The sequence below is a fragment of the Colius striatus genome, chromosome 4 (genome assembly GCF_028858725.1).
Source record: "Colius striatus isolate bColStr4 chromosome 4, bColStr4.1.hap1, whole genome shotgun sequence".
NCBI lineage: Eukaryota > Metazoa > Chordata > Aves > Coliiformes > Coliidae > Colius > Colius striatus.
This window is the reverse complement of record NC_084762.1, coordinates 32,012,361-32,029,381: the sequence shown is the minus strand read 5'-3', so window position 1 is coordinate 32,029,381 and position 17,021 is coordinate 32,012,361. Positions and strand designations below refer to the sequence as shown.

Sequence of the window (17,021 nt, the reverse complement as noted above, 5' to 3'; positions counted from 1 at the left end):
TTATTCCAAAAGACATTCCACGACTTTTCCAGGATCTTATTTTAATCTCTTAGAAATCAAGACCCTGAATTTTGACAAATTGTTTCAGAAATGGTTATTTCAGTGAAGTGAGCTTGTTCTTTTCTGATTTGGACAATATCACATTTTCCTACCACTCATTTACATCATGTGCACAACTGTGCCCACTTTTAAATTTTATCACTGCACCATCAATTTTAATTTGAAAATATCCTGCAATTGCCTGATGAATGGAAGATAATTAGATACCCAATCAAAGCTATTGTGTGTGGGGAGTGCTTGCAAGTTAAATCAATGTTTAGAATCATATTTCATCCTTGTATTATCGTTTTCTAAAAAACAAGTATCAAAGCATAGCAAAACCCAAAACAGAACTAGGACAATGCTGTGGTATAAGCAATAAAATTTCAATGTGCAATAGTAACATCTGTTTCAACAATCATTGTCTTGGAACATTCTTTTCAATATAATATAAATACAATTTTTTTTTCTTTTGAGTCTGGATTAGTATTGGTTTCAGAAAAAGTAATGATTTTTATATCAAAACCATTAGGAAACACTTAACTATATGGAGTTCCTCAGCCATGAGGTATTAGAGATATAGAAAGAAGATAATTCCACTTCTTTATTTTGTGTTGCAAATGCCAATCTAACACACATGCACAATATAAGGTTTTAAACAAATCTAAAGTTTGATTCAGTTTTGTTCAAGAAACTTGAAGTTTTGGGTGGGTTTTTTTTTTTCTTTTATAAGCTAAATAATTTCAGAAGTTTATTTGAAAACAGAAGAAAAGGTGAAAAATATTGAATAAAATAAGGAGAAAAAGTTTCCTAGTGTGAATTATGTTTGCCCAACAGGCCACAAAGACACTTATGCATGCTCTTCAGAAAACTAATAACTTATTTGACTTGTAGTTGGCTTTATCAATATTGCTGAATACTGGGTAGAAGTTATCTGTTTATTTTGTCCTGACTATAGCAATCTATGTTTGAGAAGATTATTCCTTCCCCAAAAGCAGCTGGGCATATGAAGATGAGAGAAATTTAAGGGTAGAACCAGGGACGTAAAGGCATGGCAGAAAAAGTTCTTTACCTTTAGAGACAAAAATATGAACCATCAAAAGGAATCTGAAAGGCCTTGTGGAATGAATTTAATGACACAGAAAACAAACAAAAAGATGGATAGAATGTAAGAGGAAGACATAACACCTTGGTAAAATAAGAAACATTAGGAAGAGATAGTTTCAAAAAGTTCCACAGTTAAACAGTGACATTTAAAATGCTCTTACTCTGCTCTTTTCTCTCCATGCCTTTTCCCACATTATTCTTTTACTGCCTTCTGTGTCTCACATCTCTTAGATTCTGCCTGGTTTTCCTACTTTTATGCTCTCAAAGTTGAAGGCACGGGGCTCCTTCTAGGATGAAATCATTGGATACTATTCACAGCTTCCAGCTTAAACATTGCTTTTTTCTGGTAAATTTGATGCTTCCAATCTCACTCTTTGAGAAAAAGTATTATTTTTCTTGCTGCCCTTAAACCTCTTGGCAACTGTGATGGCGAGTAGAAATCTTGGCTCTTCTGTCTTTCCTCAGAAGCCAAGCCTGAGAAGTCAAAGAGCAATAATCACATCTTGAAATCTGAAATATGTATACTTACAGCCATCAAAAACAAGTGTCTTAAGCTTGTTTTCTGGCTGAAATGTAAAAGGTCAACAGATACCTCATTTCTTATCCCTGCCTAATCCCTCTTAGCCTCTCAATAACTCTTCTCATTGTTACTGCTTGTCCAATGAATTCTTATCAGAACTGATCATTAACTCAGATCCTAGTTTGCAGACACAGTGAGAGAGCAAGGCTACAATAAACTTCTAGGTTAATAAGACTTCTATTCTGCTTTCTCTACAGGGATAGACATATACTATGTTGAGAAGGCTTGCTTACTAGCTGCTTTTCTTTGGAACAATTTCCTTTTTTCCAGTATTACATTTTCTGGGATGAGAACTGGAATGGTTTTTGATGGTTTTTGAAGCTGACGTTAGTTTACAAAATGTAGCACAATCTTAAGCAATCCCAAGAGTGCTAATCATTTCAGATATAAAAAGTTCTGTTTTGCCCGTGTACAAGAGTTGTTTCTCTTTAGCTTTTGTCACTAAGGTATTTTTAGGTTATTAAACTCAATGAAGATTGTGACAGAGTCACAAGAGAGAATATTTTATCTTTTATTTTCCATACTGTTAATCTCTTTCATTAGCTTACTGCACCCTTCTCATTTCTTCTGTCTCTTTGAAATGCCACCTACACTGATAAAATTACATTAGGAGTTCTCAATATTTCCAGGAAGAAGCAGAGAAATCACATAAAGAGATGACTATTAAGAAGTAGAGAAAAACAGAGTCACTTGAGACAATCAGAATTTAACTTGTTTTAAAAACAATTCCAGACAAGATCATCAGTGGGAGGAAAATCTGTATTTTAAAACATCTAGAAATATCATGAACGTGCCACCAAATGTGACGTTAAAATGCAGTTTCACTTAATTTTAACATGACAGGGAGGCAAAAAGAAACAACTGAAACCAGTCTAGAGGAAGTGTTCTATCACAAAACAAGGAAGTCAGAATCCTTCTTAGTGTACCAGTGGGCAATCAAGTGCCAACTTTAAGTCTGAAACATACTATGAATCAAAAATGGGTATAAATAAAATAAGTAATATGTAGGGGAAAAAAACCCAGTAAAATACTATAGCAAGATAAACTAGAATTACTGATTAGCAGTGTCACCAGCTAAAATACGTGATTATACATTTTTCTGTTTCACAGTGATCTTCTGAAGTCTTTACATTTTCTACAATACTGGTGGCTCCCAACAGTTTTGAGTCATTGGTAACTAAGAAGGACTTAATTCTCATGACGGTTCCCACCAAAAAATAAAACATGGTATATACAGACCACAGGAATATTGCTTGGTTTGTCTAATTCAAAATAAAACCCCAAACAGGTAGTGCTAGACAGCAGCAAAATTGGAGGCATCAATTGCTCCATAATATCCAATCAGCGGAAAGCTCACTCAGGAACTGGAAATAGGACATGGTCAAGACTTTTCTAAGAGCTGTTGAGTGCAATAGCAATAAATCTTCAGTGATGATAAACATTAAAGCTAGCCTTGCTTTGAGCAACAGGTTGGACCAGACAACCTTCTGAAGTCTCTGAGTCAGGTGAGATTTAATTATCAGGATATAAAATCACAGTACATATTGCAAAGAGAAAGGAGACAGTGATCCAGCTAAAGATAAAAGTGATCAACTCAAAAACCCAGAAATTATATGACAGCTGAAGAGATGTAATTAGAGTTCCCGTTGACTACACTACATGGGTATGAAGTCTTCTCTATACAACATGAAAAAGAAGGCAATACCTATCTGTACATGTTTTAAGGTGGAAGAAAAACTGCAGGAAATTCAGACAGATATTCAAATTGATGGGTTTTTTGAAGACATTTGTCAAATTGATATGATGTTCCTGAGAGATGGAATAATGAGAGAATTTCTCTGTCTTGCTGCTATGAGTAAAATGACCTGAGTTGCTACACAGGCTTCTCTAAAGACCTCATAAATTTATTTCTGCTTATTTTGTTTTATATGGGAGTAATGAGAGATGGCACTGAGTTACTTCTCACCTAGTGGCTTGCAGTTGATTTTCAGCATAGAAAAGAAGAATCGTATCCTAAACTCAGTGGCATTTTACAAAAAGGAGGTAGGTTTTAGATGCTATTCAACAATTTTGTCACTTTCAAAAAATATTAGAAGGATAGTTTTGCCTGATGTTCCTTGAGAGAGAAAATAATTGTTTCAGTGGATGTACTTACGTCAGCACCTGGAGGACAATAACAGGCCTTAAAGGCCCTTCTCCTGGGACCTCCACTCACGACTTTAGTCCTGTGCCTTCAGTCTCCGCCATCGACCTGCCCAGCAACCACTCGACCTGACCCTGACACAGACCTGCATATCAATTTCCTAGCTTGGCTTTACACCTGCCAAATTACCATGGACTATCTTGACTGATGGTCTGCATAATTGACTGAGCCTGGCCTTGACCTCTGGGCCTGCCCTTCTCCCTTTCAGTGGGTCTAGGCTTCTGCCTGTCCATTGCATGTTCTCCCCCTCTGCTGTTTGTGGCTTTCATACCTCAATGCTTCTGGACTTCTAATTAATTATTTCCTCCAGTTTCTCCTGTGCTTTCACTGTCTGCACAGGGAAGAGAGAAACTGTATGGAGCTAAGAAAGGGAACGATGGAGTTTTAATATTTTCAAAGACTCAGGACTCAACATGCTTTATAAAAATCACTTGATTCAAGGAAGTTTTAACTGTATCTTGCATTACCTGAAGGCTTTAATAAAACACAATAAAATGAGTTTGCAGTCTGACACAGAAGGTTGTTGCTCTTGCTTGCAAGAAGAATAGAAAGACTTTGAACTCAAGTGCAACACTCTAGCAAAACCTTGAAAGCTGCAGTTTTATCATTTAAGTGACCCTAACAGACATGAAGTCCATCCCTTTGTCTAAAACAAAGACCAAGAAATCCCTTTGTTGTGTTCTTTTAGTCTTAAAAATATCTTCATGATGAAGGTTCAACAATCTACTCAGTCTATTCCATGTTTGTCACTTTTAATCTTTCTCATAAATCCTGTTCTTAGATTACTGAACTCTTTTCTAGATTCCTTCTTGAAGATGATACTAGACCTAATGTTCCAACTTACATCTAATGTAAGTAGTGTTGAAATTTACTCTGTATGTCTTAAGTGTCATTATTGCATTACATTGGTGGTGGTGAAATGAGACCTGTTTGCTTCCTTCCTGCTTTTTACAGCAGGTCAAGCAGTTCAGTCTTCTTGACTCTTACCCAGTTTGTGGTTCACTTAAGTGCTTCCTGTATTTTTCTCTGGAGATCTGATGCATAGATAGCCGTTTTGCACTTTTCCACTTACATATTATTTATATTAAAAACTTTCTCTACTTGTCACAATCATTCTGAAATCTAATCCTGTCCTCAACAAAGTGCTTGCAGCTTTTCACAAGTAGGCACCAACTGCAGATATAATAAACATTTTGTTTATCCCACTATCTTGAGAAAATGTTATCTCTTTCTAGAGAACACCACTTGACAGAATCTCATTCTTCTTGTCTGATAGTGAACTACTGATAACTACTCTGAAATTATAACTCCAAGACAGAGAAGAATAAAGTATATTGTACTATTTGGTAGCTGTTTTCTTTTGTATTTCTTTTAAAAACAAATATTCAACCAATCTGATGGCAATTAACCTTGATGTCAGGAATACTGGCTAGAGACTGCTCTTACAGTACCTTCCTCAAGATCAAGTTTCCCGACTTTTCTTTAGGAACATCTTTAACATTTTTGTAAGTCACAAAAAATCATGCTTATCACTTGCCCAATCCCTTTGAGACCTGTTACCTTGTCATAGAGAAAAATTAGATGGCTTTACATGATTTATGCTTGACAAATCCATTTTGGCCATTATTTAACATCTTTTTATCTTCTGTGTGACTGCAAACATTATCTGCTCAAGTGCCTTTCTAGGAATTAAATTTAACCTGAGTGGTCTAAAATTCCCTAGGTCTCTAGGAAAGATAGGCACAAAGGTTTCTTCACACATAGACACATCCACACACATGCACACCCCCAGTTCATTTGCTTTTTTTTAACTTCAATTCTCAAAGCTTATATAGGGACACTCTAAGATTTCTGAAGTGCTCCACAGTGAATTAATTGTTCCAGACAACTGGAAAATATCTGACTCATCCAGGTAGATTCTAGCATGTTCTTGCCCCTCTTCACTAATTTTAATTACACTAATCTTCAGAACACAGGCAACCTTTTTTTTATGAATGCTGAGGAAAATAACCCAAACAAACTACGAAACTGTCTCTGTCAATTACTGAGCCCACTCTTTCCCTTGCCCTGCTCTGATTAGCTACTTCTAGGATGTTTTCTTTTAACTAGTCTATTGTTAAAGCCATACTTAAGGCATTTGGCCCACATTTCATTGCAATTTATATGACCAAAATGGTATGTGAACTTAGTTCCCAGGGCTTCAGTCATTTCTGTCTCAGTGAGTTCCTCCAACATTCTCAGCCACAGGCTTACTGGATTTTATTCCTCAATGTTCAGACCAATGCTTGTAATAAATCAGAGCAATAAATTGGAACACAAGGAAATTATGTTTATTCTCTCTTTAAGTGAACCACTGTCAGGATACAAGCCTCCCTCAAAATCATACACTTTTGAAAGTCAATAAGTAGAAAGGAAACTTTGCTACACAAAAAAAAAAAAAACCAAAAAACCAAAAAACAAAACCAATCAAAACCCTAAAGAGAAAAGAGGTTATTTTGCACTTTGGTGCAATGATTTTGGGTGTTAAAAGCAGACAAGTGAAAGCATGGCAAGTTTTTACCACAGACAGTGAAATAAACACCAGGAGGGAATTAAGTATATTCAGCATATCAAATGTGACCTAAGAAAGCCAAAGAACACTGAAACAGTGAGTCTATTTGTTTTTACTTAATTGCTAGTAATGTTGGAACTAGCTCCTTGGAATTCTGATATCAATAGCTCTCTTTGTGTACCAGAAATTATGCAGATCTTACCTCAGAGAACCTTTGTACATCCTGGGTCAAAGTTCCCACTCTCTTCCACTGATAATATTTGAGTAACTTCAAAATTGCTGGATTGACCGCATTATCAGATGGCACTGTCCGGAAGAAATAAGGATATTTTTTCTTATCAGCCAACTCTGGAGTTGTTGCTGCAAACGAGAGCTGAAAAAAATCAAACAACAAAAAAGTCACCATAAGTCAAGAGAAAAAAAACACAGAGAAAAGAACTTTCAGTGCAACAAAGACGTAATCCATGCATTGTGGTCACACAGAGAATTTTCATCATCATACAGCTTAGAAGTCCTACAGAAACATTTACTCATTTACTTTTAAAGGGATTTTTGAGATACCTTAGCTCTATATACCACTTGATGAAAAATTAAACTAGGGAATCTTCAAAGCCAGTCGTGTAAAATCTCTTTGAGATCATGCGTCATACACATTGTGCAGAGCAAGAAGATCTCAGGGAGTAAATTTATGATGAATTCCTCATTGACTGCCTTCTGTGTTCTCTTCATAAAGGTTGAGAAGAGCTCCAAAGGGATATTTTCAAACTCTTATACATCTTTAAATTAGAGAGTGAACTTCTAGTAGCACTTCCTATCTCCAGGTAAGAAACCAGCTCTATGTAGCAGAAAAAGATAAAATAATTATGGCAGCCAGAAGTTTACTTGGCTCCCTGTTTCCTCCACCAAAGCAGCCCCCTGTTATCTGTGTTATTGTTCAGTAATTCTACATATCTGAAAACACCAGAATTTGTATATGGTTTGAGAATGTTGATAATGAAAGAAGAGGAAACATGCACCTTCACACAAAAACAAACACAAAACCTTCCTGAATTCTTCTGCCCAAGTTGAATGCAGTATATTTTTGTGAATAATTTTCAGGCATTGCTATGAATGGAATGCCTGTACATTCACATTTTCAATATGCTTCTATTCCAAAGATACTTGTAGTCATTCCCTTCAGTATTTTTTTAGTTTGCTAGAAATGTGTTTCTCAAGCACTTTTTTTCAGCCATGTATAGCAGCTGAGGGGTTATTTTCTTTAAAGTACTCATTTAATGCAAATTGGTTTAACTGTTAAAAAATACACATACTATTTGTATGTATTTATATTTTATGTATATATTCCTAATACAGTCAGGTTAAATCTTTCAAACTCAATAGAGAGTCACAAAACACTGGTGAATTCAAGCCTACGTAAGTGCCATTGTATTAAGTTTGCATTTTCTTCAATCAAGCAATCAGTATATTTAGGTTAGATATCCTTTTTTGACATTCAGAATAGATTAATTTAACCTGAAATAACAGATCACACTTTTATTCATGTTTATAAAATATAGATTTAGCCTGGCAGAGATAGGACTCATTCTCTGTCTGATTTTAGACTCAAAAAGAAGACATTGCATTGTTATAAACTCCCAAATATAGTTTGTTTTCCTAATTAAAACTCCTGAAAGCCAAACAACTTAAAGTGTACATAACTGGTACATCATGTAGTCCAAAAGGGAACATTGTTTGTTTTCAGTGGTCAGCAGTTATAGAATATTTTATATTATGTGTATTACAGTTATTATACTTTAATTTTATTTAAATTATATTACATTTGGTTTATTTGTAATAATATTTTTATAGCAACTTCTCTTTTATTATATTTTGAAGTACAGTAAGAGGTATTGTGATACTATCATACTGATTTTCCCTTACCATACTGGTTGACTCACCTAGAACTTCATAAGTAATCAACCATGAGCTTGCAAAGAGCTGACTTCAAGGAAAAAAGAATGAAGCTAGCTTTTCTGTCTAGCATTGCAAATTTAAACATCATATATCCACTATACAATGAAAGTGGAAGTAATGACTTATATCTTTGACTAAAAGAGAAAATTTAACTTTAGAAATCTAGCATGAAGAGGAATGCTTCTCAGCAGCCTGGCTGCTTGTAACCTGGTGACTACAAAGGACATGCACTTAGTAGAATCATGGAATTATTTAGGCTGGAAAATACCTGTAAGAACATTGAGTTCAACCACTAACGTAACACTGCCATATTCACCACTAAAACATGTCCATAAGTGCCACATCTACATGTCTTTTGACTATCTCCAGGGATGGTGACTCAACCGTTTGCCTGGGCAGCCTATTCCAACATGTGACAACCCTTGTGGTTAAAAATCCATTTTCCTACTACACAATCTAAACCTTTCCTGGTGCAATTTAAGGCTATTTCATCTTATCCTTGTAATTGAGAAGAGACCAACACTCCCATCACCACAATCCCCACAAACGAATAAATTGAACAGTACCGGTCCCAGCACTGACCCCTGAAGGACTCCACTAGATACAGGCCTCCAACTAGACCCTGCCCCATTGATCAAAACTCTCTGCCTTCTTTGCTTCAACCAGTTAACAATCCACCTTATTACCTGATCATCCAGCCCACACTTTCTCAGTTTTGTCATGAGGACGCTAATGACACGTGAATTACAAAAGAATGTTCCTCTTAATTTTCTTTTTGAATAAAGGCTTTATTAAAATATAAAGCAATTCTTGGAATATAGGATATAGGATAGGAATATGACATATGTTCAGTAGCCTTTCTTTGAAGCATCACATATACCATGGTTGTTCTCATTCCTCATCACTTTGTCATTTTAATAAGACACTCATGACAGATGGACGAATAACCTGAAATATTTATTTCAGCCCTTTTTCTTTTTCCCCTTTTTACTTACAAAAGTGAATTCATTGAAACTAATGATTCTATTATTCTACTTAACTTTTCACAAAATTGTCCATATAAGAGCTTAGGGACATGCAATGAATTCAACTTAACAGTCATCAGCACTCAATATTCTGCTTTGAGAGGGACAAGGAGGGAAAAGGAAGAAGAAAAAACACTATTGTTTTAAGAAGTGATAATGAAAAGCTCTTGTTAAGAAATAAATTGACACAATGTAGGCTTATTGGAAAAGTAAATGCTTCTGAACTTAAAATGAGTGTATGTAGGGAAACATACATAAGATTTCAGAGGTGAAATAGTTGAAAATTTTTAAATGGAAAACAAGATAACATCTTCCATTCAAGTATGAATATTCACTACAGTACAAAATGAGAGCCGAATAGACCAAGGTATTGAAAACCAAATATTTTCCTCATAAAAAGCCAGAATTTAGCAAAAGTTCTGCTGCCTTAATATGAAAATTAAATCTGCTCAAATTTTAAAATAAAATACTTAACAGCTAAAATGCACTATATAGATTATAGTTAGCAGAATTTCATCAGAATGCTTTTTGCTGCACTTGTTAAAGAAAAACAACATTAACAGATACAGTCAGTACAAAAGGAATCTGTGCAAAAGAACTTTCAAGTACATCACCTGAAGTTCATTCACTTCTGAAATGTTTAGCTTACTGTGTTGTTCTCCCTGTAATATACCACACAGATGATCTGGGAGAAAAAGCACAGCTAACTAGAAAGGTCCATATAGGGTGGCTGCAGGCCATTTGTAATGGGCTAACCCTGGCTAAACATCAGATGCCTTTCAAAGCCATTCTATCACTCCCCCTCATCAGGTTGACATGGGAGAGAAAATAGAATGAAAGGCTCACAGGTAAAGATAAGGGGTTGTGGTCAGTTCACCACACGTCTCTGCCACTCCTTCCTCTCAGGGGAGGACTGCTGACACTCTTCCCCTGCTCCAATATGGGGGTCTCTCCCACAGGAGACAGTCCTCCATGAACTTCTCCAATGTGAGTCCTTCCCACAAGCCACAGTTCTTTACAAACTACTCCTGCGTGGGTCCTTTCCACGAGACAGATCTTTATGAACAAACTGCTCCAGGTGGGAGTCACAAGTCCTGACAGCAAATATGCTCGGTGTGCGCTCCTCTCTGTCCATGGGCTCATTGGTCCTGCCAGGAGCCTGCTCCAGTGTGTGACCCACGGGTACACAACCTCTTTTGGGCATCCAGTCCAGCGTGAGGTCGTCCTTGGGCTGCAGGTGGCTCTCTGCTCCCCTGTGGCCTCAGGGCTGCAGGGGCATGGCCTCAACATGGGCTGCACCACAGGCTGCAGGGGAATCTCTGCTTCAATGCCTGCAGCACCTCCTTGCCTTGCCTTCTTCACTGACCTTGGTGTCTGCAGAGTTTTCATTTTCATATATTCTCGCTCTTCTCTCCAGCTGCAATTGTTACACAGTTTTCATTTCCACCTTCTTAACTATGTTATCCCAGAGGCGCTACCACTGTCACTGATGGGCTCGGCCTTGGCCAGTGGTGGGTCCACCTTGAAGCCATCTGGCATTGGCTCTATCAGACACAGGAGAAACTTCTGGCAGCTTCTCACAGAAGACACTTGTGGTTTTGTCCAGTCAGGGACAAAGAGCTACGAGGGTGCTCGCTTACTCCTCCCCCTCCCAGTGGAACGGAGAGGGGAACCAGAGAAAAAGGGGAAAAACCCGCACAGCTTGAAATAAGAACAGTTTAATAGAACAACAATAAGAAGAAACAAGTTCAGGAAAAACCAGTTATAACAGTAAATGAGGGGAAATACAAAAGGAGTGGTGCATACCGCAGTTGCTCACCACCTGGGACCCGACACGACCACTCCTGACCGGCAGCCAAACCCGCAGTTCTGCAGTGCCCCCTCCCAACTAGCTCCCTGCCTATATGTACTGGGCATGATGTCAGTATGGTATCGAATACCTGTTGGCCAGCCTGGGTCAGCTGCCCATGCTGTACCCCTTCCTACTTCCTCATCAAAGTTAACCCTATCCTAGCCAAATGAGGACAACACTTCTGTAGCCCTCTCCACTACCAAAACCTTGTTACCCAATCTCAATAAATCAGTATTTCAGACAAAGTCCCAACAACACTGACGTCAGTGCCAAAACTTCGACCAACTTCCTTAGAGATGAGATTTCAAGCCTGTGATCTGAGTAGTTGGAAATCAGATCTAGTTAGTTAGATTTAACTACACCAGTATAATTGTAACTCTATGGGTCATCCTGACATTTTGCCTAGACTCAGATCTGTAGTCATGCAGATCCTTCTGGCTAAAGAGTGAGCTGAGCAGTTGTGTTTCATTCCTACCAATGGAGAAGCAGAGCAGAAACACAGCTAATACTTTCTTACCCTGTAAACAGAAAACAAGCAGCTAATAACAGTTCTGGAATGGGTCCAAAGCAAAATAACTCAGGATCTGGTGAAAAAAACCCAACAAAACATTAAAGATTATGCACAAAGAACCTGATAGCACTATGTGTGTAAAAGTGTTTCTTATGGTAAAGAACTTTGATGCCATAAAATGTTGGGTGTTTTTGTACTTTAACAAAAAAAAAAAAAAGAAAACCAACTTGGAAGCTATTAAAAAATTGGAAAACGTAGTGAGGAAGATTTTAACTTCACATTAAAAAACAAAATAAAAACAAAAACCAAACCAACTAAACATTATTCTACAATGGTCTAGGAAATTTCTTTGGTCATGGAGAGGACAGGAGAGAAGACCATGTCATACAACTCTTATGAGAAATGATTCAGCCTGACAGATGGATAGGTTGAGGAATTTGAACTGGTAGACTTTGCTAAAAAACGGAAAAATATACATAAGGATTTTATTAAGGAGGTTTTGGGGTGTCACGGTTTAATCCCCAGGTGTCAACTAAGCACCATGCACCTGTTTGTTCACTCCACTTAGTTGGATAGGGGAGAGAATCAGAACAGCAAAAATGAGAAAACTTGTGAGTTGAGATAAAGCAAAAGCTGCACACACAGGGAAATCCAAACAAGAAATCCATTCCTCACTTCCCTTGGGCAGGCAGGTGTTCAGCCATCCCCAGGAAAGCAGGGCTCCAGCATGCTCCAGCATGATGACTTGGGAAGACAAACGCCATCACTACAAATGTGTGCCCCCAGTTCCTTCTTCTCCCCCCAGCTTTATATGCTGAGCATGACACCATATAGTATGGAATGTCCCTTGGGTCAGCTGTCGCAGTTGTGTTCCCTCTAACTTCTTGCGCACCCCCAGCCTGCTTACAGGTGCGGTGGTTTGAGAGGCAGAAAAGGCCTTGACCCTGTGAAAACATCACTCAGCAGTACTGAAAACAGCTCTATTATCAACACTATTTGTGAGGACAAATCAAAAGTATTACTCCACACCAGCTACTTTGAAGGAAATGAACTCTATCTCAGCCAAAACCAGCCTATGGGATTAGGTATGTTTGGATTAATTACCTTTTATTCAAAACAATTACCCTTTTTGAAACAGGAGGACATTAGATTTGCTGAAAATTCATGCATTTTCACAGAAGGTTTATGATCAACATTAGATAGAGTGAGATTAAAAAAAAAAGTTAAAAGTGTAGAATGAAACAATTTCGGGAGGAGTAAAAGCTAGATCTGTAACACTATATGAAGTTGAAATTAGGTGTGGTAGACTAAACAATGAACATAATCCAAAGTGCTTTCAAGTTTAAGCAAGCATGCTCTCATTGAAGGAAGTAACAGTGCATTGCCTTAAGAAAGGTTGTACAGAAGTGGGAATGGAAAGTTGATAAACTCTAGCATTTGTTTAAGAAAATGGGATGCAACACTAATGAAATCAATGGAAAAGACTATGAAAGGATACTAAAGAGGATGGATATTAGAAGGATGAAACAAAATTAGAAAAGGAAGCAACATTATACATAGAGAGTATACATTCCAGTCCTCTGGGACTGGAACATCTTTCATATGAGGAAAGGCTGCGGGAACTGGGGCTGTTTAGTCTGGAGAAGAGGGGTGATCTTATTAACATTTATAAATATTTAAAGGGTGGGTGTCAGGAGCTTGGGACATCTCTCTTTTCTATAGTAGCTAGCAACAGGACAAGGGGTAATGGGATGAAGCTGGAACACAAAAAGTTCCATTTAAATATAAGAAAAAACTATTTCACTGTGAGGGTGACGGAGCAGTGGCACAGGCTGCCCAGAGGGGTTGTGGAGTCTCCTTCCTTGGAGGTCTTCAAGACCCACCTGGACATGTTCCTATACGACTTGATCTAGGTGACCCTGCTTCTGCAGGGGGGTTGGACTAGATGATCTCTAAAGGACCCTTCCAACCCCTACCATTCTATGATTCTATGATTCCATATACAAGACTAGAGGTTGGAAGGTGGAAGGCTGAAGTCACTCTGCTCTCCCAAGGACTGCAGAGGAAAGGGAAGCCATCAGAAATAACAAACAATCTTCTCATGGTTTATTATCTTTTAAGAAGTATTTGTGTTTAATTTTTTTTCACTGGAATAATGTACAGAAGTCTGGGAAAAATAAAAGTGCCGAACTGTCCCTGGGGTAAATAGTCACCCTCATTTAAGACAAGAGGTGTTATTTAAGAGTAACATTCATTTAAGAGAATTGTATCTGCTAAAGTAAATCAATAACAGAAACCCTTATAAAAGTCACTTTAAGTCCATAAAATCAGTAGGGCAAGAAACTGCACTCCTTTCATAAAGCAAAGTGTGGCCTGTGGAGCAGAGTGGCTAGAAGATGGGAAGCATCTCCCACCACAAACTCCTCAGCAACCTGAAGGACCCTGATGTTTGGCAGGAAGTGCCAGAGCATCCAGATTTGTTAATCCTAAACTGAGGAGTTGTCACTCTCACCACTTGTCTCTCCAAAGTGGAAGGCTGCACACACATGCACATGCTGTGTGCAGGTAGAATTATACATGAGAGGGGAAAAAGGAAAGTGCCTTAGGTAACAGGATAATCTCCCTTTAATAAAATGTCATCTGAGAAGACAACTGATTCATGTTTACAAATGGGGAAAATTAACTTATTAAGCATCAGAGAGATTAGTTTGGTTTTCCTGGGCTTCTGCACTGTGGCTCATAAAACTATTTTATTAATGATACCTAGACACTTAATGCTGCTCCTATTTCTGCAAAACTAGTCTTGACAAAAGATTTTTTATATACGGCAGATATCACCAGTATTTTCTGTACCTTTCCTAGAAAGCCAAATTATGCTGATAAATCAACATTGCTAAACAGGAGGAATCAATTGATTGTTGATATATTTTATTATCATCACGAGTAAAGATTGCATATCACTAACTTAGAAAGGAACTGGTATTTTCTGCAGAAAAGGAAAATGCAAAAAGAGGGCAGAATGTCAAAAATCTCAATAGAAAATACTCCTGCAGAGGTACAGCATTGCACATACAGAATCTTGTCCTAGGAAAATAACAAGGGTGAAACACAGCATTCCTTTGTGTGCCTCACCAGGAGCTCAAATGTTTTGACAAGCCTGTGCCAACAACAATAATACTCAAGTGTGGGCATCTGATGATTTGATGGTCCCAGGAGTTAGAAAGACCAGAATGGAAACTAATGAATAATGAAGAGTTAAAAGATTTTCCTGCTGCAGCTCTTGAGACAGCATTAGATGATGTCACATAATGGGTGAAACAATATACCCTTAACTCAGAGACAGAACAGATTGAAGCATAACAATTAAATTGCATTTTTAGCTGAATGGCAATTGATGTTTCATAATAAATATTAAAAGACATAAAATATAAAGATTTTAGTTAAATGTTAATTCACTGCTCAAAAACTAAAAGTAACTTTACTATACAATCCCATTTGGCCAGATGTGTAGCCAAACTACCACTGAACTTAACACAAGTTATGAATAAATTTTAATATCATAACAGTATTTGGAATAAGAAAATAGTGACATATGAGACTACTTCTCCCCATTCCAATGCATAAAATGTATCATCTAATCAACTTTGATGGATGACTTAGAGAAAAGATATGTAAAAATAACACCATAAAGATGTTTGCAAAGATGTATGTATTCGGAAAATATTTCAGCATAAGAAGCTAAGTGCAGTAATTTCATTGATGGAGGCACTGAATACATCTTCAAAGCAGGTGAAAGCAACACACAGTAATAAAGATCGAGAAACAAAAATAATGTGTTTTGACAATTTGCCTGCACAGCTGCTGGTGATAAGACTGCCTATATACAGACAGTAAAGAAGATGGTCCTGCACCAGACCTAGAGATCTAACTGGAGTCTTCACTACTAGTTATACTCTTATCCTGATCTCCAGAGAGCATAGGTGATGCACTAGCATAAGCTGACAGAAGAAAGAAGGAGGACTAAACAAGAAAATATTAACAAGAAATTATGCTTTTCCAGCAGTGGTAAATCAGCTACATTTTCACCTGTCATAAATACTCTTAAATATCCATTTGGATGAAAGACTCCATCATACTTACATTCAGAAGTAATGAGATTGGACCAACTGCAGTGGTTCAGTAAAACTAGCAATCATTAAAAAATGTATATAACTGTATGGACTTTCATTATGACAGTTGCAAGAGCAAAATAAAAGTCTGGGAGAACATCTATGATGGCTCACTTAGTGGTATATGGACAGGATGCCTTGTCCAAATGAGAACATAAAAACACACATTGTATTAAACACACTGGACAATAACAGATCTTGTGGACAAACATTCCTTTCAACATCCACAACACATTACCCATCTGATTAGAGCTGCTGTTCCTTTTACAATCAGATGTTTTGCCAAGTACTCCTGCCCAATACGATCTGTCATTACCTTCATTAATTCTGTGTCTGAAATTGCTTCCACTGACTGCCTTTTGGCACCTGGGAGTTTCCACAAAAAGCCCTTCCAGCTGGTCTCAAGGTTGGAAGGCACCCGTCCCCACACGGATGGCATACCAGTGAATTAATCCAATCACAATAAGACTGATAATCAGCTGCATGATCCTCTGGAGACATTTCAGGAAGCAATTCTAGCTAGTAAATGAATTAATATTTTTGAGGATAGAAATCGGTTGAGAGAAAATCCATATGAAAAGTACTTCATCTGAAAAATGTGTGCCTATAGGATAATGGGAGAGTAGCATTCAGTCCTGTTTGCTTCCTGCTTGGGTAGCCTGACCTACTCCCAACATGTCTCAGTAAGAACGGTAGATGTCTGAATGCAAATCAGACTAGATGATCTGGTTTGGTCTTTTGGTGTTAAAATTTTCTACTCCCATAAAGTCTGTGTGTTATGTTGAAGAAATTGAACCAATGCTCATCTGAGATTTTTTTTTTATCTTCAAGTAATGGAGAAGGTAAACACTAGCTGAAAATTGTAGCAGATCTGATGAAAACAAAATGAAGAAAACAATCTAGACATTAGCATTACTGCTTCACCTGTCTCTTGGGCTGAAAGATTAAAACTTCTGCCCATCTGTTCACTCCAGCCAGGAACTTTGTAAAAAAAATAGAAAAGAATTCCTAGCACAACACTTCAGGTGAAA

The 17,021-nt window shown here is 37.5% G+C and overlaps 1 protein-coding gene across 1 annotated transcript in view; it reads right to left on the bottom strand.

The window, feature by feature from the left end:
- GABBR2 (gamma-aminobutyric acid type B receptor subunit 2) overlaps nucleotides 1-17,021 on the bottom strand; it is a 487,689-nt gene that overhangs the window by 281,718 nt on the left and 188,950 nt on the right. Inside the window, exon 3 of the mRNA XM_061995459.1 lies at nucleotides 6,683-6,853. Coding sequence (XP_061851443.1) covers nucleotides 6,683-6,853 — 171 coding nt within the window. The remainder of the gene's footprint in view (nucleotides 1-6,682; nucleotides 6,854-17,021) is intronic.